The sequence below is a fragment of the Monoraphidium neglectum genome (assembly GCF_000611645.1).
Source record: "Monoraphidium neglectum strain SAG 48.87 unplaced genomic scaffold scaffold00093, whole genome shotgun sequence".
Classification (NCBI taxonomy): Eukaryota; Viridiplantae; Chlorophyta; class Chlorophyceae; order Sphaeropleales; family Selenastraceae; genus Monoraphidium; species Monoraphidium neglectum.
In genome coordinates this window covers 16,820-37,421 of record NW_014013535.1, presented here as the reverse complement: position 1 = coordinate 37,421, position 20,602 = coordinate 16,820, and the positions used below count along the sequence as shown (strand labels likewise).

General features: G+C 66.4%; 6 protein-coding genes across 6 annotated transcripts; 3 read left to right on the top strand and 3 right to left on the bottom strand.

The window, feature by feature from the left end:
* Positions 1–3,787: 3,787 nt before the first annotated feature.
* Positions 3,788–6,014, bottom strand: MNEG_1006 (hypothetical protein; the record flags this gene model as incomplete). The annotated part of the gene is made up of 4 exons (XM_014050520.1): positions 3,788–4,302; positions 4,811–4,957; positions 5,093–5,653; positions 5,972–6,014. 4 exons carry the CDS (start codon positions 6,012–6,014, stop codon positions 3,788–3,790), a joined length of 1,266 nt encoding a protein of 421 aa, XP_013905974.1.
* A 2,826-nt stretch (positions 6,015–8,840) lies between these two features.
* MNEG_1005 (hypothetical protein) lies at positions 8,841–10,669 on the top strand (the record flags this gene model as incomplete). Its single annotated transcript, XM_014050519.1, has 2 exons — positions 8,841–9,167; positions 9,437–10,669. The coding sequence occupies 2 exons, from the start codon at positions 8,841–8,843 to the stop codon at positions 10,667–10,669; spliced, it is 1,560 nt and encodes a 519-aa protein (XP_013905973.1).
* Positions 10,670–12,157: 1,488 nt separating this feature from the next.
* On the bottom strand, positions 12,158–12,713 carry MNEG_1004 (hypothetical protein; the record flags this gene model as incomplete). Its single annotated transcript, XM_014050518.1, has 2 exons — positions 12,158–12,185; positions 12,475–12,713. The coding sequence occupies 2 exons, from the start codon at positions 12,711–12,713 to the stop codon at positions 12,158–12,160; spliced, it is 267 nt and encodes an 88-aa protein (XP_013905972.1).
* Positions 12,714–13,480: 767 nt separating this feature from the next.
* MNEG_1003 (hypothetical protein) lies at positions 13,481–15,612 on the top strand (the record flags this gene model as incomplete). Its single annotated transcript, XM_014050517.1, has 5 exons — positions 13,481–14,077; positions 14,267–14,454; positions 14,774–14,924; positions 15,216–15,329; positions 15,526–15,612. The coding sequence occupies 5 exons, from the start codon at positions 13,481–13,483 to the stop codon at positions 15,610–15,612; spliced, it is 1,137 nt and encodes a 378-aa protein (XP_013905971.1).
* A 1,627-nt stretch (positions 15,613–17,239) lies between these two features.
* MNEG_1002 (Cyclin-A1-1) lies at positions 17,240–19,510 on the bottom strand (the record flags this gene model as incomplete). The annotated part of the gene is made up of 5 exons (XM_014050516.1): positions 17,240–17,722; positions 17,929–18,231; positions 18,521–18,628; positions 18,939–18,992; positions 19,502–19,510. The coding sequence occupies 5 exons, from the start codon at positions 19,508–19,510 to the stop codon at positions 17,240–17,242; spliced, it is 957 nt and encodes a 318-aa protein (XP_013905970.1).
* A 403-nt stretch (positions 19,511–19,913) lies between these two features.
* MNEG_1001 (hypothetical protein) lies at positions 19,914–20,530 on the top strand (the record flags this gene model as incomplete). The annotated part of the gene is made up of 2 exons (XM_014050515.1): positions 19,914–20,174; positions 20,378–20,530. The coding sequence occupies 2 exons, from the start codon at positions 19,914–19,916 to the stop codon at positions 20,528–20,530; spliced, it is 414 nt and encodes a 137-aa protein (XP_013905969.1).
* Between the last annotated feature and the right edge of the window lie 72 nt (positions 20,531–20,602).

The following is a 20,602-nucleotide window of genomic DNA, read 5'->3' as shown; positions in this document are numbered from 1 at the left end:
TGTTCCGCCGGCCTGCCGAGCCGTCTTGGCGGGCCAGCGTGTCTTGAAGCACCGCCTCGCCCGGGCCACGTGCCCCGTGCTGCCCCTCCTCTCCCCCGCCCCGCGCAGCCCAACCTCCGTCACCCTCCTCGCCGCCACCACCCCCGCCGCCGCCGCCCTCGTCCTCCTCGTCGCTTGCCCCCGCGCGCCGCCGCTTAGTTGCGCGGCTGCCAGGCGCGCCGAACGTTGCGTGGTCATGGGCTGCGACGGTCAGGCCAGAGGTCACAAAGCCCCACAGCTCGCCCGCCAGCCTGGCCGCGTGCTGGGCCACAGCCGGGCGCGCCGCCAGCTCCAGCCTCTCCAAGCACGCCTGGCAGGTGAGAATAAAATAATTCTAGCTTGGGATAGTCCTGTCTACTGAGATCTGCAAGCGCCAAGCGCCAAGACCTGTCTCAACGCAACACTCTGGCATCACGTGCCACGAGCACCAGCAGACCCGCGGGTTCACGGCCGAGCACGCGCACATGGCTCTTCACACCCGTTCGTCGCCATAGCCGGCAAAACCTCGTCCACCTGCTGACAGCACGCCACCCGCAGGCCTGAATCTAGGGAGGGGTGCCGCAGGCGTTACGAGTTGAGAGCCGTCCCAGGGCTGCTATGGTGCAGTTGGAGCCGCACATAAGCAATGACTGACTGCTGGTCACAAGCGGGTGGTGGCTCGGTTGGATGCATGACTAACGCCCTCTTCAGGTTTTCAGGTTTAGACCCACCCCCGTGCACTTGGCCGGCCAGCCTGTCGGCCCCTGCCGCTGGCAGAAGACGACCCGCCTCTATCATTTGTACAGCCGCCGCCGGGGCCCTCTGCCGCGCAGCCCCTGAGCACGCCAAGCAGCTGGTGCAGCCACAGCCCCACGTCCGCCTCCAGCAGGAGGGCCTGGAGGGAAGGGGGGGGGGCAGGAGCGAGGTGCTATGGGGAGGGAGGCAAGCAGCGATGCGGACGGGCTAGCAGAGTACGCCCGCCCGCTTTGCAGGGCCAAGATGTGCCAGAGCAGGGCGCCTCAGGCGTCGCATCGAGTTGCGGTCCCCTCAACACAGATCCCTGTGTGCACCGGCGGGGTCGCGGCTCCTCAAGGGTGCTTTTCTGGCACCACAGCGCGCTGCGGGTCGCTCGCGGCGCCCACAGCAAGGCCCACTTGCCTGGAGCTCCCGCTTAATCCAGGCCTCAACCTGAGGGTCGCCAGGGGGCCGAGGCGGCAGGCGCTGGCGCACGCGGCTCGCCGCCGCGCTGGCGCCGTTGGGCTGATAGTAGACGAGATAGAGCGCGGCAAGATGTGTGTCGGATGCCGGGGAACGCTTGTGAGGCACCGCGAGCGAGCGATCACAACCTATGTCGTCTAGGCTAGTAACGCTCCGACCGCCGCACCGACCCACCTCCTCAGCTGCGTCTCTAGCGCGTTGCCTGGCCTCGTGGCCCCCGCTCGTGCCCGCAGCTGGCGAGGCGGCTGGCGCTGCCGGATTCAAGTACAGCGCGCGGCGCCGCCGCCGGTCGGCGTCGAGCTCCAGCATGCCGCCGCCCAGGCGCAGCGCCGCGCCCCTGGCGCCGCCGTCCACCGCCTTGGACCTGCGCGCGAGCCCCAGTGTGACGAGGGGGCCCGCGAGGGCGCACAGCGCGCACACATGGACATGGACGTGGGCATGACGGGCCGTCTGAGTCGTGGGGCAAGGCGCGCTGCAGATGCCTGCCCAGCTCACGTTTTGAATGAGCACACGGCAAGCAACATTGTGTCGTACAGCCGCCTGCCCAGCTGCCAGGGTGGAAGCCGCACCTGAAGCTGACGCCGTTGGCATCAGAGATAATGTGGGTGTAGGCCTGCCGGCAGACGGGGCACGAGGGCGGCTGGGGGCCGCTGGCGGGGCCCGCGGTAGGGTGGCGCCGCTGCGCCTCGGTCCAGCGTTCGATGCACTGCGGGCGCACGGCAGCGCGGTGCGTTGCGGATGAGTGCTGCGCGAGTCAGCGGCAGGAGACGCCATCCGCTGCCCGTTGTTGGCGCAAACCTCGAGACAGAAGCGGTGGAAGCAGGGATTTGTGTAGGCCTCCTCCTCAGGCAAGATCCTGTTGTAGCATATGGGGCACTCTGTCATATGCTGGCGCAGATTCGCGCCGGACGCGGCGCTCCGATGTGTGTGTGTTGCGTCAGCAGCGGGCACTTGCTGCCTGTTTTGTGGCAGGGCAAGGTGAATATCGGAGGCCAACACCAACTGCAAGAACCGTGGTTGATGTTTGTCCACGTTGACAAGCAGGAAAGATGCACAGATGAAAAGACGAAGCTGCGCTAGGTACCGTATGCGGGACAGACGCGCAATCTTGTGAATCTTATGGCGGCAAAATGTACGATCAACACATTTTGCGGCTTTCAAGGTGGCCTGCCCGGCGTGCTGCAAGCTGCGGAACAGAGCCTGCGCAGCCCGAGCGCGCCCCGAGGCCGCCGCCGGGTGGGCAGAAGAGGAGGCCAGGCTGCTGGAGATAACACACCGTCGCGTGTGGGCCCGTACTTTGGCAAACCGGAGAGGGCTGGGTAAAATACTGGCGTCTCTCCCACCAGGCTGCAATGGTGCCAGGAACCTCTCGCACGGTCAATTTGCAAATGCTTTCCCCTCAGCTCCCTTGTGTACGGTACCGCCCTAGCGAGAATGGCTGGAGGAGAAAGCGGGTGCGGTCAGGTCAGGACACAGCGAGGGGCAGAACGCCTCCTTGCCAAGGCAGTCAAGCAGGCCTCCTTCAAAGCAGGGCAGATCGAGCAGCGATTCTCAAGGTCAACTTGAACATTGACCCTGTAGCGGCACAGTCTCGACTTGTAACAGCAAACCAAGCGCACGACTGCCCCACTATGGGCGGGCCGTGAGCGGTGATTGAAAGCGCCTTGCTGATGTTCAGTCATTCCCCGCGAGCATCTGCTGCAAGGCCATGTGTACATAGTCACCCTGGGGTTGCCCTGGATCTGTTGTGAGCTGCTTGTTGCTTGGCGGGACAGGCCCACCAGTGCACCCGTGCAGGCATTGTGCATCACACAGCTTGTCCTCCTGCGGCTGATGGCTGCATTGGGTTGTGACGCAACGATTTGTACTGACATACATGCTTGGCGACTCTGAATTGGAGCGCAGCGTAATTGCGGACATCGGCCCACGCGAGTGGCAATCTCTTGCAGGGCCACACCCGAACACGCCATGCCGCCCTGATTAAGCCCCTCAACAGTTACGCTGGGCTCCAATGTCTGATGCTGATAACTTGCTGGATGGTGGGGCGCATCAGGCCTGGTTGGTCAAAGTATGGTCAATGTGCACGCGGATACCAGCATACTGTACTTTACTCCGCTTGACGCGAATGCGCCTTGCTATATGCCGAAATCCCGTTGAGATGTAGGGCCCCTTCGCGCCTCTCGGCGTGACAAATCCAGCCTGGTTTCTCTCAATGAAACCACAAATTGGAAATCTTGTGCGGCGTGACGCCGCGTGCGCCTGGAGGCGCGCAGGTCCTGGCTATAGCACCGCTGCCGGGCCACCAACATGTGGCCGCAGCACATATGTGACTGCTCCTACCACCCCAGCCCAGCTCACGCAATCCTGCTGCAGGGCGCCCCACCAATTGCTTGGTGAGGGGATGATGTTCACAACTTGCCGTCCCTGCCTCCATGCCGGATGCAGGGCATGTGCATTCCGCAGGAGGTGGGTGGTCTGACGCGCCCTGGCTGGCTGGATGAAGCAAGCTCCTGAACTGACCTGCTGAGTCGCATGTGCATATGGCGCTTTCTCACAGAAGCAGCGCCATGGCAGCAGCACCCAACACCAGCGTGACCCCGCTGCGCGTGGCCGCGCCGGCGGCGCTGGCAGCAGCATCCTGGCGTCTCCGCAGCAGAGTGCCTGAACCTGTCCCGGGGGCACCAGGAGCGGCGCCGAGAGTGCCCGCACCGCCGCCGAGAGTGCCCGCACCGCCGCCGAGCGTGCCGGCACCGGCCCCAAGCGTTCCAGGACTGCCGCCAAGGCCGCCAGCGCCAGTAGCGCCCAATCCCGCGCCGCTGAGGCCGCCGAGGCCGGTTCCTGCACCAGCGCCGCCCAGGCCCGTCGCGCCGGCGCTGCCGAGCCCAGTGCTTGCGTTGGGGTCTCCTGCCAAGCTGCCGAGGCCGGTGCCGGCGCCGCCACTCGCGGGGCCGTTAATGTTGGCCGCAGCGTTGGGGTTGGGCAGGGGCCCGCCTGGGCCGCCCATGGTTCCGTCAAAAGGCAGCGCTCCAGGGACGCCGGGGGGAGCGCCAGGGGCGCGGGGTGCGGCTGCGAAGTCGAGGGAGCGAGGGGCGGGCCACGCAAGAGGGGAGGAGGAGGCGTGTTGGGCGGGACCGCACGACTGCCGCTGCCGCGTGGTTGGAGCTGCGTGGTGCCAACTGGGTTGCAACGCTCTCAAGCTTGCCGCCGCTCGTTGGGCTTGACAGCGCGTATCGTGCATGGTGCTCTATAGCAACGGCTACTCACGGCCGAGTGGCACCATGCCAGGGGCAGGGCCAGTGGCCAAGGCGCCGGGGGGTATCGCTGCAGCGGCGGCATGCGTCGCGCCAGCAGCGCCAGGTCAGCACGTGCAGCTGGGATGCCGCTCAGGTTGCTGGTGGGCGCGGGCTGTGGCCTGAGCCCGCAATGCTCGCTGACAGCAGTGCAAGCCGCAACTGGCCGCAATGTGCGTGGTGTGCTGGACTGCCGGCACCAGCCGCGTCTCCAACAGGCTGTGACAGGTTCTGTGACAGGTTCTAACACCCTTGCACCCCTCGAGACAAACTCTGCGCCTCACCGCCAGGGAGCATCAGGCCAGGAGCGGGGGGCCCCGCAGGGCTGGCCGGGAGAAGTCCTGGGGCGGCTGCCGCGGGCACTGGCGCCGGGGCGGCGGCCAGCGGGCCAGCCGCCAGCGGCGCGGTCGGCAGGGCGCCGGCCAGGGGTGCTGCGCGGGGTGGAAGGCGGAAGAGGGAACGCAGACATCGTGCTTTAGGGTCTGACCCACGCCCAGCTGCCCAACAACTGCCCGTAGAGCCCATCCCCGACGCATGCCAGGCGTACGAAGGGCGGGAATCTACACCCTTGACAGCCCCTGAGCCCCGCCCGCCCTTCTCGCAAGCCCGGGCCGCCAGCTCGCCTGCGGGCGCCGCCTTTGGGGCCGCTGCCTTGGGGGCCGCTGCCTCCTCCTTCTTTGCATCCTTCTTCTCTTCCTTCTTTGGGGGCTGCGGCGCCGGGGGCTTCGCAGCCGCCGCTGCCGGGCCCGTCGGCAGTGCGCCGGGCACCGCATACTGCGGCGCCGCCGCCGCGGGCGCGGGCAGCGCGCCAGGGCCAGCCGGGAAGCCGGGCGCCGCGGCGGGGTAGGCCGCGGTCGGCAGCGCGCCTGGCGCGGCCTGCGGGTAGCCGGGCGCCGCTGCGGGCTGCGGGTAGCCGGCGGTGGCGGCGGGCTGCGGGTAGCTAGGGTATGGGATGGGGAAGCCTAGGCTCGCAGCGTTGGGGTACCCCGGGTAGCCGGAAGGCAAACCTGCGGGGGCGGCTGCGGCTGGCGTCGGCGCCGCCGCTGGCGGGTCGCTGGGAAGCGGTACGACGCCAGGCGGAAGGCCCGTTGTGGGATCCACCTTGGCCGGCGCCTGTGCACCGGCAACTGCGAGCGCAGAAAATGGCGGGGCGACGCGCGGCAGGTGCCAGCAGTTGTTCAGCGAAGGTGGGGCACCGGCGCGCGCCTGCGCCTGGATGACGGGAGACTCATTGGCCCAGCTCAATCAGACAAATCTACTTGCAATTGCCAGTTGATATGCGCCCAAGCCCGAGTGTGCAGTTATATGGAGGCAGAATGAAATCAGGGTGCCCCGGCCAGCTTGTATGCTGGCCAGGGTGACCAAAGTCAGCCCACACGCAGGCACACTGTGACTAAGTCTAGCGGCAGAATCCTATGATAATTTCGCGCGACCAGCTCACTCACCCAGGGCGCACAGCGCCAGAACGCACAACTGGAGCGCCCTCATTGCTCTCAATTGCCCAGTACTATGGGTGATGCACGGTTAGAAACCCTTCAAATGGGAAAAAGACCGCCTGGCACGTTTGAGAGCGGTGCAACACGCTGCTTGCGCTCCCCAGCTCAATGCAACCTTGAAGTTACTTGACGCAGGATGCTAGGTCGCAATTCACAACGACAGAAATTAGCTACAAAAGTACACGGCCTCGATGTCCACAACCAGCTCAGGTCCTGGGCGGTCACCGGACAGCGAGACAGGGTGACGGACCAGCAGCACCGCACTGCACTACCGTGTAAGAGGCGCTGCGCATTTTTGAAGCCGCCGTGCAAATTGTTTCTGTGAATCTGGTGCGCTTGCATCACTCAGGTTCTTGCTGCCCCGTGCGCAACATGCTGTACCTGTCATGCGCCTTTCAATGACGCATGCAACGAGAACCTCACGAGAACCTTAAGTTCAAGTGTTGCAGCCCGCCAACTGCTAGCGGTAGGCTGCCCAAGCCCCCACTGCCTGCTTCGCTGTCTGTAGGGGGAGTATATGGGTTTAGGGTTCAGGGTTTATATATCAACCCTCAATAACCCAGTTGCTCAATTTGCTTACACCCTTCACAAGCACTGATTCATATTACTTTTGAACGTCCCTTGATTTGATTCTGTGGGATCTCCATTTTCCCTGTTAGCCCCTTGATTTAATTGGTGGACTGGTACAGCACTGATGCAGCCTTCCAGTGAACAGCACCAGCAACAGCAGGTAAACCAGGACTTTGCCGGGGGGCAAGGGGGAAGCGTGTGAGAGTGCAGCACGCTGGTCTACACCTGACCTGCAGGCTCTGCCTGCCCAGGCAGATAACACCTTGGCAATGCGAGTGCTTCCTTGCATGCATTTAGCAAATGTGGTCGGAGATTTTGTGCGACATGCTTCAGTCCTTGCTTGCCCGGCACCGGGGAGGGGTGGCGGTGAGTGCAAGCAGGTTGCCCTCTACGGTGACATGGGCTGACTGGTCCATTCATTGGCAACATATCCTTTTCAGGCCTGATAGGGCGCTTTGTGGGGACTCATTTGCTCCTAAAACACAAAGCGCTTGTAAACTGCATCACAGCAGCCCCCACGAACCAGATCTGAGATCAACAGGGGAATACTAGTATTTCTTGAACAGCACTCCCCTCATTGCTGATCCTGTATTTCGTTTTTTTATACCTCCATTTCCTCCCGCGATCTATCTACACATTTGGGATCGATCCCAGCACACAGAGCCATGCCGGGTCGGGATGGGGACTCGGAGCACCAAGCAGACACAGAGTTGCGGGACGCTGCTGACCTAGCGGGCACAGCCGTGGTGCCACAAGGCGAGGCGCCGGCGCTTGACGCTGCTGCTGGTTGTGGCGAGCCGCTTGCTGAGGAGCACAGTGCTGAGGGTGCGGCAGACCGTCCCAAATCAGACGGCGGGTCAGCAGGGGAGGGAGCGGACGCGGCAGCAGCACAGGCCAAGACCGCGGGGGGTGAGGCCCCTCGCGGCGGCGAAGAGCGGCGGCACCACCAACACAAGGACAAAGACAAAAAGGAGCGGCGGCACAAGCACAAGCACAAGCACCGCCGCAGCAGCCGCAGCCGTACCCGCAGCCGTAGCCGCAGCCCTGGCCGCGGGCGGTCACAGAGCAAGGAGGGGGCCGCCGAGCCCGGCAAGCATGGCAGCACACACAAGGCGACAGCGGGCCATGCGGGCGCGGAGGGAGCCCGCAAACGCAGCCGCAGCCATGGCCGTGGCCGGGGACGCACCAAGAGCAAGGAGAGGGGCGCAGGGGGCGGCGAGGAAGGCCGCGGCCAGAAAGCGAGGGAGGGCGCGGAGGGCCGTGCACGCAAGCGCAGCCGCGGCCGCAGCGAGGGGCCCGCGGAGCTGGGGGAACCTCGCAAGAGCGCGCGGGCCCAGCGGCGCGCCAGCCCGGCGCAGCGCAGGCCCAGCAGCCGCAGCCGCAGCCGCAGCCCTGCGCGCCGCCGCCTGAGCCAGCCCCTCCGGCGGCGCACTCCCTCGCCGGCGAGACGGGGGCCGCCGCGCCGCCGCGGCAGCTACTCCCCAGAGCGGCGGCGGCGGCGCAGCCCGTCGCCCGCGCGGCTGCGGCACGACCGCAGCCGCTCGAGGGAGCGGCGCAGGGACGACGGCCGCAGGGCCCGCAGCAGCAGCCGCGGCCGGGGGTCCGGCCGGCGCCGGAGCAGGAGCAGAAGCCGGGGGCCCGGCGGCGAGCCCAGGAGGCGCTCGCCACTGCCAGGCGGGAGCGGCGCAGAGGGCGCGAGCGCGCAGGGAAATGGCGCGGCAGCTTATCCCCTGGTGGACTCTCGTGTCGGGGCGGCAGTGGCTGCAGCAGGGGGCCAAGGAGCCAACGGCCAAGCAGCGCCGGCGGCCTCGCAGGCGGCCAACGGCAGCGCCGCAGCGGCCGGGCTGCCGGCCGCCTTTGCAGCCGCGCTCGCGAGCGCGGCGGCGCTGCGGGCGCCCACAGCGGCTGCTGCGGCAGCGGCGGCACTGAAAGCAGGCGTTGCTGGCGACAGCAAGTGCGCCGCGGCAGTGGGGGGGCGGGCGCTCTGGGTCCTGCTGGACTGTCTGCAACGAAAAGCCTGCTGGCGTCGAGTCTGCAGCACACGGGCGCTGCCCCTGCCCCTGCGCGTCCCCTTGCTGCCGCGCGTCCACTCCTGGCACCCACACCTCTGGCGCAACCGCCACACATCGCGCTCTTCAACCCTTCCCTGCCGCCCCGCCCCGCCACTCCCTGCAGGTGGCGCACCACAGCATCAGCGCCCCTCCCGCCGCCCCCCACGTCCGGCCGCGCCCCCATCGCCCAGAGCCGCATGGCCCTGCAGCAGCTGCTGGGCGCCGCGCCTGCCAGCGCCAGCGGCGCCGCGGCGGTAGCCGAGGACATCGCCGCGGCGGCGGCCGCGATGCCGCTGATCCCGGTCTCCAGCCTGACGCTCGCGCCGGCCGAGATCCGCGCGGCCGTCGCGGCCGAGGCGGCGGTCGTGGGCGGGGCGCCCACGATGCCGGTGCTGGCGCCGGCTCTGTTGCCGGCGGCGGTGGCGTGGGCGGGGACGGTGCCTATGACATCCAAGGTGCATGAGGAGATGCCGCCTGAGCTGAGGCTGAAGCTGGGCCTTGATCAGAAGAAGCGCAGGCTGGAGGTGGGCCTGGGAGAAACGGGGGGTGCGCTTGCGCGTGTGTATATGTGTGTGTGGGGTGTGTGTGTGAGCGTGTGCGCGCGTGTGTGTGTAGTTGGATGCATGCACGTGTTAGCAATTTGTGTCTGCCTGAGTACGCACGCGGGTTCACTGACAAGCGCTCACCCTCAACGCCACGTCCCTATCGTCAAGGCCCTGTGACCTCTCCCCTCGCGTCTGCAACCACCTCTGTACCCATCCCTGGCTCCTGCCCCCGCGGCCACCCCCCGCAGGAGCAGCTGCGCCTGATCGAGCAGCAGCAGGAGCAGCAGCAGGGCGAGGGCGGCCAAGGGCAGCAGGGAGAGCAGCAGCAGGCCTCCATGGACGACGTCTTCGAGGTCGACCCAAACATCGCCCCAAAGGCCGCCGCCGCCAAGGCGCCGGACGCCAGCGCCAGCAGCGGCGGCACGGCCGCGGCGCCCGCGGCCGCGGGCGAGGAAGGGGAGCCCGAGGCGGCCGCGGAGAAGGGCGGGGCTGGGGGCGAGGCGAAAAGCGGGGGCATCGTGCTGCGCCGCAACGTCGTGGGGCCGCTGCGCCGCGCCGTGTTCCGGCCGCCGCTGGCGCCCAAGCGCGCCGAGCCGCCCCCGGAGCCGGCCGGCGTCTCGGCCGCTGCTGCGGTTGCGGCTGCCGCGGCTGCGGCTGCGCCGTTTGTGCCGCCGCCTGTCCCGGTGGCCGCGGCGGCTGCTGAGGGCGGCGAAGAGGAGGCGTACGACCCCACGGGGGCTGCTGACATCCAAATGGAATTGGAGCCTCAGCAGCAGCAGCAGCAGCAGCAGCAGCAGCAGGAGGCAGCAGCGCCGCCCACTGCTGCGCCCGAAAGCGACGTCCCGCCGCCCCCGCCACCGCCGCCGCCCGCGGCAGCAGGGACGCCGAACGCCCCGTACGGCGCGCCCCCGCCGCCGCCGCCGCCGCCCACCTCGGGCCAGCAGCAGCAGCAGGAACCCTACAACCCCTTTGGCGCCGCGCTGCCCCCACCATCGCTGCAGCATTTCCCTCCAGGGCCGCCGCCTCCGCACCAGCAGCAGCACCAGTACCAACATTACCCAGGGGCGCCACCGGGCTACGCTCCGCCAGGCTACTTGCCGCCGGGCTATGCGCCGCCTGGCGTGGCGCCGCCCGCCCCGCCACCGGGCGCGCCGCCGCCGGCCGGCTACTCGCCACAGGGCTATGCGGCAGCGCGGCAGATGGGGCCGCCGCCGCCCTGGGGCCCACCGCAAGCGGGCCCCCGAGGCCCCCCACCCATGCATCCAGGGGCGCCAGGGTATGCGCACCCGCAGCCGCCGGCGCCGCCGCCCGGCGCGCCACCACAGCAGCAGCAGCAGCCACCCCAGCAACTCCCGCCGCCGTTCCCATTCGTGCCAGGGCCGCAGATGCGGCCCATGCAGCCGGGGCAGCAGCAACACGGCGGCCTCCCGCCTCCCCCGCCGCCGCCCGGGCCGCAGCCGCCGGGGGCGCCGCGGGCGTGATGGGTCAGCGGTCGCGAGCGACCCTCTTGTGTAACCCCCTCTGATTTGCCGCAAGTGAAGAGTGCTTAGCTGCGGCAGCCGGGTTGGCTGCATCCGCCCCATCTTGTGTATGTTTGGTACGCCGGCCACCATGCCCCTGTTGTGAGCGCCCAGCGGAATGAGGAGGGACGCTTTGCATGAGGGGCTTGGGTGACAGCAAAGTGTTCTTGTGGGCACGCTTATTACAAAACAGCTGACAGGGCCGCAGGCCAAACAAGGAAGTCGATGTGATTGTGTGGACGACTGCTCTTCTGGACATACAAAGCCCCCACTCATGACAAGGTCCTGCCACTGCTTGAAGACCTCCAGGCCATTTTCGGCTTCGCATGTATTGCCCGTTGTGGCGCGACTAGGCATCGACAGGGAAACCGCCTGCACGCACGACGGCTACGACAGCCCCCCCCTTCTCAAGGCCCCGCCACTGCATTGCCCGCCAAGTGACCTCGACAGTTATGCCCGCGTTCACACCAAAAATTTTACAAAGGTGTCGCGAGGCAATGTGTTAAAGCTACATGTGGAAGCTCGGGTGTAGCCCCCTGTGAGGCCCAGCAGCCGCTGCGTGAGGGCGCTGCGCCCCGGTGCACGCCGCAATACCCTGGTTTGGAACAATACCACGCAGTTTTCAATGCAGAGTTACTAGGCCACGGCTTGCTTCCAACATAACAGGCACGCTGTGAGGGAGATGGAGCGCTGTGGATGCAATTTGCCGGTGGATTGGGCGGTTGCTTGCTGGTGTGGCGACTTCTTTCTCAAACGTAGCAAAGTGCTTGCTTCCCTCGGCTCATCATGGCGGTGCCAATCTGCGCACTGATTTTTTGTGATTCAGCGCGTAGATTGGAAAACTTGGTTCAAAAGACTCACAAATCCTAGGTGAGTGGAAGGTGTACCACCACCGTGCTTTTGTGTGCACCAGGCCAGGTGCAGTGGCTATCTCGTCGTTGCGGTGTGTGTGTGCAGGAAAAGGCACGCACCACCTGCAAGCTGAGCATGGCATGACGCATAGGTGGGAAGTTGTGCGACCGAAATTTCCAGGAAACACCTAAGCGCCCCTAGTGATGTGCCCAAGCCGCGCACAAGGGTCGATACTGCAATGCAGTGGGCGGCCAACGTGCGTGCTGCAGGCGCGCCATTGGCGCTGTGGCAAGGTCGATGGAGAAGCGTTCATGACAATGTTGTTTGAAATGGCCTGCTGCTCATTGGCCGCGCGGCATGTGAGCCAAGCGCGAGAGCCGAGCCATGCAGCGCGCCCCTTGCGTATTGTGTTGAGAGTGGCGTCCGGCCTCGCGGTGCATCACACAAGTGTTGCTCAAGATTTCCCCTCTGTGGGTTGGCCCCCCACGGATGCGCCCTTGCGTCTTCGAGACACCCACGTTGGCTGCGATTGCCCGGTCATTGCCCTTGAGCCGTGCGGCTTCGTGGAAGCGCGCAGTCCGGCCCCTGCCGGCTGGCTCACTTTGCGCCGCCCTCCAGGCTGCGCCTGTGGGGGTGGGTGTGCGCGCGGTCAGATTGCTTAACCGGGGTCTAGAGGTGAAGGCAAGCAGCCCAGCGCTCCCGCCCACAGGACAACATCCGGCGTGTGCGGCAGTAGCCTGGCGTCGTCGTCTGGTGCCACTCCCCGCCCCAGCGCTTTGCGTGGCGGGCGCTGCAAAATCAATCATTCAGCTTTGACCGGGGCCTGATTGACGGCCTCGCCCCCCACACCCGTGGCCTGCCCTCCCCGCACAGTCCTACCCCCACCTCCAGAGGGGAGCTGCCCGGGCCCCCACCTCCTGAGGCTGTTGGAGTAGAGCAGCTCCTTCCTCTCAGCAGTGACCTGCCCCCTGATCATGGCCAGCGCCTCGGCGCTCAGGTGCGACGCGCCCGGGCAGCCGCCCGGCTCGTCGCCCGCGGCCTTCGGGCTGGCCACGACCAGCACGTCTTGCTCGAGGTGCCAGGAGGACATGCGCGCGAGGTCCAGGGACAGCGAGCGCGACGCGCTACGCGGGAGCGGGCCGTCGTCCTCCATTTCAGGGTGGCCGGACTGGGGGCTGGAGGTTGGTCCTTACCTGTTGCGGTTCTTTGTGGGATCAGTATGGGAGACGGGCATATTTCATGGGTGCAGATGAAATTTTTCTGTCATCACCTTTGCTGATGGCCGCGAGCAAGCCCAGAAAGCGCCATGCCAGGCCCCAGACGGGGCGCTTCGTCAGCGTCGCACAACGGCATTCCCAGCGGTGCGACGCGCCCAACAGCGCTCCATCGAGGGACAGAGGATCGAGATCACGTATCTTAATGCACCCCACCGTGCTATTTTGGACTGGCTTGGGCTGAGCGCGCCGTCGGTTGGCCTTGGGGCGGGCTACAAGTGATCGCGGCTTACGGGTCCCACAAGCCACAGTCACACCACCAATCAACGCTTGTTACACAACATAAGGAATCGAAAGCACGGGACGCTCCCCACCCACCTATCGGAAGCGATTCGGCTGACTCGGATTGGAAGCGATGTCAATGAGCTCTCGAGGGTATATTCACGTGCATTGATTTGAAATTCAACGTTGTGGGGAGCCCTTAAAACGTACACCCTGCGCCTCCTCACGCACCACCAGCGTCATCATCGCCACATCTTGTCCTCGAACGCTGTGATATTGCAAATCAAAAAACCATATACAGTAAGCAACTGCAAAGCTCTTGCGATAACCTCATGCGCGCAGTCAATCGCAGAAAGGCAAAACCTTGACCGAATCTCGCAGGATTGCTGTGTATCAGGTCGTCGCAAGTCTAGGTCCACCTACAATGCCAGCACACGCGTTCTTCGGCGGCGCGGCTGGGCGCCCGGCGCCGCGTACAAATGCAACTGCCAGTGAAACGCTGTCTGATGAGGGCCACTCGGAGGCCATCGACCTCCAGCACCTGAGCTCACTCCTGTCAGAATTTCTGTCTTCAAACAGCAGCCCCGGCGCCGCTGAGGCGACACCGGCTGCCGGGGCTCCTCGCGCCACAGTCGTCGGCCTGGGCCGCTTCGCTGCGGCCGCGGCTGCCGCCGCAACGGCAGCAGGGTCCCGCACGCCGCAGCCGCCGCAGCGCGCGCCTGCCGCGGACGAGCCTGCTGGCGACCTTCCCAGCAGCGAGTCTCTCGAGGCCCGCGCGGCCGCCGGCGCGGCCGCGGCGTCTGCGTCGGCTGCCTTGGTGGCAGACCTCGCCAGCACCGTCGCCGCCCTCGCGCGCCGCGCGGCCGCGGCCGACACGGAGGGCGCCGCCGCCGCCGGGGAGCTCCAGGCGCTGCGTAGGGAGTCGGGGGTGGCGCGGCTAGGGCTGGACGAGGCGCGGGCGGGGCTCAAGGCGGCGACCAACCAGATTTCGCGCATGCTGCTGCTGGGCCGCAACACGCAGGTGCGTGGCGCCCTCCTGGATAGCTCGACCCATCCCAGCCTGAGTGGCGTGTTTGCGTGCTCATGAAGTTTCGAGGCTGAACGAGCATACAGGCACGTCAGCGAATGGATACCCCCATCACTGAGTGATGCTCCTGGAGCTTCAAGGCGATTGCCAACACCGCCCCGCCCTGCCGCGCTGGTGCCCCAGGCTTCCCTCCAGGCCCTCAACGCGGGAGCAGAGCAGGAGCGCGCGTCACGCGCCGCCCTGGAGCGGCGCGCGGACGACCTCGAGGCGCAGCTGGCGCAGCAGCAGCGCGAGCTGGCCCTGCTGCGCGGCGCGTCGGTGGCGCAAGCTGGGCGCTTGCTCGCCCAGCAGGAGCAGGCGGGCGCGTGCAGGTCTGCTCAGGCTGCGTCGAGCGCGTGTGGTTTCCAGGTGTTCGGTGCCAGATCGATGAGATGATGACTTGCTGCGCTGCATGCTGGCAGCTGGGCAGACACGCTGCCAGGCCGTCTGGGACTGGCCGATTTCGACAGGAGTCTGCTCGCCATGTCAACCGCCGCTCCATATGGCGCATGCATGCATGGCGCATCAAGCTACGTAGCGCCTGTCGACAAAGTGCACGGATACAACATCCAGAGTTGCCCATGAACCAGCACTGCCACGCACGCACGGCTGCTCACAAACGCTTCCGCCCTCACGCACGAGCCGACGCAGTGCCGAGCGCAAGGCGCTGCGGGCGGCGTGCGGCGAGCTGGCCAAGCGGGCTGACCGCTCGGCTGCCGCGGAGAGGCGGCTGGCGTCGGAGCTGGGCCGGGCGCGGCAGCATGTTGAGGGGGAGCTTGAGGAGCTGCGCAAGGGAGCAGAGGTGGGGGCCGCTGCTGCTGCGTCATCGTCGTGCAGGGATTGCGGCAGGCATGCGCCTTACTAGCTGGTGTCAAGTGTTATTGGTGCTTAGGCAGCAGCGCGTTACGGCCGCCAGGCTGCGCGCGGACGTATGGGTTTGTTTGAGTTCAACAAGTTCCCCCGCTCCCCCACTCCCAAGCTCCCCCGCTCCCCCGCTCCCCCGCTCCCCCGCTCACTGCCCTCGCACCGTATGGCAAATCTCTGCACGCCGCCTTGTCCCACTACTGGTCCCATATACACCCACCAAACGCAGGCCGCGCGCCGGCGTGGCCGCCTGGACCTGACCATGCGTGCGGGGCTGCGCGAGCAGGTCAGGGCGCTGAGGGCGCAGTGCGATGAGCACAAGCGGCAGATGGAGAGGCTCAAGGTGGGCTGGTGGACGCACGGGGACGGCAAGTTGATGAGGGGTGGGGCGGCAAGGCGCCAAGGGGCGAGTACAGGGCTGCAGGGTTGCGTTGTTACCATCACTGCCGCAAAAACTTATCGATTGCGTGTTTGCGTGTTTGCCTTGTCTTCATACTCCTTCCTCCTCCCGACACAGGCCGCCCTTTTCAGAGTGTTAGGCCAACGGGAGGGAGACGGCGCGGCAAATCGCCCTCAGGCCGAAGATGCCCCAGCCCCAGCGCCTGCAGCCCAGCGGCCTGCAGTAATAGCAGCAGCAGTAGCAGCAGCCCCAGCCGCCGCTAAGCCTCCCCCCTCCAGCACTCGGCTCGCGCGGCCAGCGGCGCCGCAGGAGGGGCGGCGCCAACCGCACAGGCGATCCAGCAGCAGAGCGGACGACCCGCTGGAGCGGCCGCAGCAGCAGTCTGCTCGGCAGCAGCCGCAGCAGCAGTCTGCTCGACAGCAGCCGCAGCAGCAGTCTGCTCATCAGCAGCCGCGGCGCGTCGAGCGGCTGCAGGACCCAGAGCAGCACCGGCAGCCGGCAGCACTGCTGGCTGAGCTGTCGCTGAGCTCCTCGTCTGTGTCCTCTCAAGACGAGAGCGCGGGCGCGGCCGGGGCACGCTGCGCTCTGGCGCCGTCCGGGGCCGAAATCGAGCGGCAGGTGGGGGCACGCATGTGGCGCGCAGTGGATAGCACGGCCCAACGATTCTCCTGCACCATTCAGACGAGAGGCCGCGTGGCGGTGCCCCTCACGCTCACCGGCATGCCACCGCGCTCGACTCGCGCACCTGTCCCCAGCTGCAGCCGTTGTCTTTGCTTTCCCTGCCCACCGCCGGCCCCAAGTGCAGAACGCAATTCCCGCCCTCACTCGCCTTGGTCAAGGCCCAGGAAAAGCATGGGACAGCGCCGCGCGACGAGCCAGCCGCGTGGGGTGGGGAGCGGCGAAAAGGGGAGCGCGTGCGGCGCGGCAGGCTAGCTGGCGTCAGCGTGGCGAGGGGGCGCCGGGCCGTCACGGAGCTGGCCGCCTGAGCCAGGCGGCCCGCGCAGGAGATGCGGCGGCCGCACTTCATGCTGGCTGCGGTGTGGCAGAAATAACTATGAGCGTTGAGACTGGCAGTTGTTGACCACCACTGTATGCGCTGCCCAGACCCTGCTTCATGTCAATCCTCCAGCCGACAAGCCTCCAAAACCCTGGGGCATGTAAAGCTGTTGTGTTACAGCAACGCACATGCTTTTGTGGCCGGAAAGGCACTGAAAACAGCGCGCAGTGGCTCGCGCGCCGCCTGTTGCAGCGGCTGGTGCGGCGTGTGCGGATGAAAACGAGCTAGATGGGGGCGTCGTCGATCCAGGGTCGCTCGGTCAGCTGTGGGTGAGGCAGAGGGCTCTCTGTTGCACCGGTCCGAGCAGCCGCGGGTGCGAGCGCCGGCCGGGAGGCGTGCAGTACGCGAGGGGGGGTCAAATGTATGCGAGTCAGTGGTGGGGGTGCTGCAATGGCATGTGATATCTGGGCGCGGGCCACCGCATGGGTCAAAAAGGTCGGGGGTGCACCTTTGAAAGGGGTGCAGCATCCGGGCGCCGAAATCAGGCAGGTCTAGCTCGAGGGTCAAACAAACACGTGGCCAGGGCGGCACCGGCGGCTCGGGAAACCACGCTGACGTGCTGGAGAGCCGCTTGTCAAACAGTGAAACCCATCAAACACCAAACAAAATCGACGGCGGAACAGCAAGCACGGACTCCAGCAGATTCTTATGCCCCTGCTAAACCGAGGGCAGGGGCATACAACACAAAGCCACCCCAGATGTCGTCAGTGCGTCGCCAGGCCCCAGGGCGACGATTCAAACCCCACCCCTGACCCCCAATCCCCCTCCCGTCCCGACCGCCCCGTCGGTGCGCTCCTCAGCACAACGTCACGCACGGCCCGGGCGCCGCGCCGCAGCAGGTGCTCAGCAGCGCCGCCAGGTGCTGCGCGCCCAGCGGCAGCGCCTTGCCGACGCTCAGGAGGTTGCTGCTGCTGTACTTGTCCACGATTGCTGCAAACGTGCCCTCCTCCACCACACGCCGGTGCGTCTCCGCCACAAACTGCACGGCGCCCGCGACGTCGGCCGCGCGGCGGCGCGAGTAGTGCGCGAGCGTCGCGTCCCAGGGCGCCTGCTGCAGCATCGCGCGCGCGAGGAACACCGAGGCCGCGGCGACTGCGCTCGGCGCGTGTGCGAGGCCCGCCTCGTCCATCATGGAGAGCTCGCAGAGGAACGAGGCGAGGAAGTGCAGGCGCTCGTTGGCGGCGGAGGCCTGGAGGTAGCGGCGCAGGAAGGCCTTGGACGTCGGCAGCGTCAGGCGGAAGGAGAGGGCGCTGAGCACGTGCGCCTCCATGTCGACCAGCTGCGGCGGTTCGAGGGGGGGGGGGGGGTGGGGTGGGGCAGAGAGGTTTGAGAGGGGGTAGGTTCGGCATGCATGCTGGAGAGGACAGGGACACAGAGATCGGGGCCGCGAGCAGTCCCTCATGGCGGATGACGGGGCCGAAGAGCTCGCGTAACGGCGTTCGCGTGCATGCGCACGCGGATAGCCCCGCCCCAACGCGCGCGCACCTGCTTCGGCGTGTAGGTGTTGTCCGTGATGAAGCAGAACTCGCGGGCGCTGGGGGCGTAGATCTCCTCGTACTTGGCCGCGGCCCACATGCACGCGATGCCGGCGAGCTGCAGCTGGTCGCGCCCGATGCGCGCGACGGACAGGAAGCGGTCCAGCAGCGCGACCGTGAGGTGCAGGGTGTCGCTGCAGAGGCGGTACTCCATGGCCACCTCGACCAGCCAGTCCACCAGGATGGCGCGCATGTGGGGCGTCATGTCCTGCTGCACGCGCTCCATGTAGCGCGGGTCCGCGCGGCAGTCGCACTGCGCGGGCGGGCATTGAGGGGGCGTGGTGGGAGAGGGGACAAGTCAGGCCACGCGATTCGAATGGGGTGTGGTTTTAGAAGCCAGGTGAGGTCATGTGGCTCTAGAAGGGTTGTGAATGGGGGCATGAATTGCAATCCAGCCTTTTGAAGCCGCCCGGGCATGCCAATTTCGTAACAGCTATAGCGGCAGCAGCCCTGAATTTGAAAAGCAAGCCGCCACATGGCAGGCGGTCATGAACGTTACTTTCCCATTCGCTGAGCCCAGCAGATTGATTGGGTGTGCACACCTCAATTTCGTGGAGGTGGTCAAAGATGTCGCGCGCGTACTCGGCACAGGCCAGTGGGTTGCCGGCGTTGTTGGCATCAATGTCGACGACGCTGTGCTGCTTTTGCACCTGGAGTCCGAATTGGGCGCCTGCGGCACAGCAATGAACCATGAGGAGACATTGGTAGGAGATAAGAGCCTTTCAGGCGTCATGGTGCGGCGAATCCATCCCAAACCTGAGCGCAATGCAGCAGCTGTACAGTTGTGTGCAGACTCTGTGCATCCGAACTCACCGCTGCTCCCGCCAGCCTGCCGTTGGAAGGGCCTCTCCACCAGAACGGAAGACGTTGAAGCTGCCTGCGTCAGTAAAGGAGGGCTGGGTCAGCGTTGTGGAGCAATTCGACTTTGAAACCGGGCGCCAAGTCGGCACCTCAACCCACCTGGTGGCTGCGAGCCCGGGCCCCCACAGAGTCAGAGTGGACGTAGAACGAGTCCTGTGAGATGTTAGAGCGGGCGGAAGAGTCAGTGGATGGCAGGATCCGACAAGAGGGCAGCGAGACAACAACAAGCGATGCAGACCAGCCCCCACGACCCCGCTTGCCTTTGAGGTCCCCGAGTAGGGAGGAGGGCAGTTCTCTGCGTCCATCTCCACGGACATGAGGCCGTAGGACGCCTGCGAGTGGGCGATGCCTGCTGCCATGCTGCTCCTGCGTTGCTGCTGCCTCGCTGCAAGAGTCTGCGTGAGGCGTATGTAGCGATCCTGGATCGGAGTGTACGATCCGTGAATGAAGCGGGGCAAGACGAACGCCCTTCAAGACGAATTGGCCCCTCACCACAACAGCAGCTTCCCTTCACACCAGGTCAACCACTGGTTGAACAGCGGGCACTGGGCCTTGAGTGCCACACACAATCCTCGGACTACCTGTTACGCTGTCCCGATTTCGAGCTGAGGACAAACTCTGCTCACGATCTAGGCGACGCTGTGAGTGCTGAGTCGTCGTACCGGAGCCATTCGTGGAAGGCTAATCTCGACGTGATGAGTCTCATTAGATGCGTCAACCTGCATTCACGCCCGCCCGCCCAGGCGGCGCGTGGCAGCTTGCCCATAGCACATCCGCCGTCGCTGTCACCAGTGGTGGTGGCGCATTCACAGCAGCACGAGCAGCGCGCGGCCCACCCCCACCGGCGCACGGCGCTGGTGGCGCTCGCGCTTGTCTTAGGCGCCACACCTACGGCAGCGGCTCTGGCAGCGGGCAGCAATGCGGCGGTCTTGGAGGACCTGAAGCGGCTGAACAAGCAGAAGCGGCTGTTTGGCGAGGAGGAGCCTGGCCAGGCCCTGTCCAACCGACTCGAGGTGCGTTCATTGTCATCAGCAGGGCTTAAGGGTCCGCTGCCAGGGTCTGCAAACAGCCGCAATGGGCCAGCGTTATGGGCGAGCGCTGGCTGCATTCATGGGCAGCGCTGGCACTGGCGGCTGCAAGACCGCCCCCGATGCCGTACCCAACCGCATGCGATGCGCACGCCAGGCGGTCCAAGCGCAGCTGCAACGCTGCGAGCTGCTGGTGCGTATAGGTCAGTACGACAACGCGCGGATGCAGCTGCGAGAGGGCGCGTTCAAGACGCTGCGGCTCGACCTGGGGTACGGCCAGGAGATGTACCGCCTGGTGTCGCAGCAGGTGTGCGCCCCTTCGCGGCTGCATGCGCGTGCTGCGCATGCCTAACGCATGCTTTCGCGCAGGCGTGCCGTGTCCAGCTCGCGCAACGGGGTGTCATCCGGCACTTGCATCCAGCCTCTGCGGCAGCCAGACCGCGCTCAGCACACAGCTTCGCGGCAACCGGGCCGATTCGTCACGCGCCCACGCGCGACGCGCGCTCACAGATGGCGCGAGACGTGGTGGAGGGCGTGGAGCGGCTGGACGGCGCCCTCAAGCGGCGCGAGCCGGCAGAGGTGGTCCAGCCCATGATCCAGCGGCTGCAGCAGGGCGTGAAGGACGTCTCCGTCGCCGTGGAGCGCATCGGGGACGTGCGCTGACCGGCGCCCGGCGCGCCGCGCGCGGCAGACGGCCTCGCTGGCGGCGCACGTCGATCGGCGAATGCTGTGCAA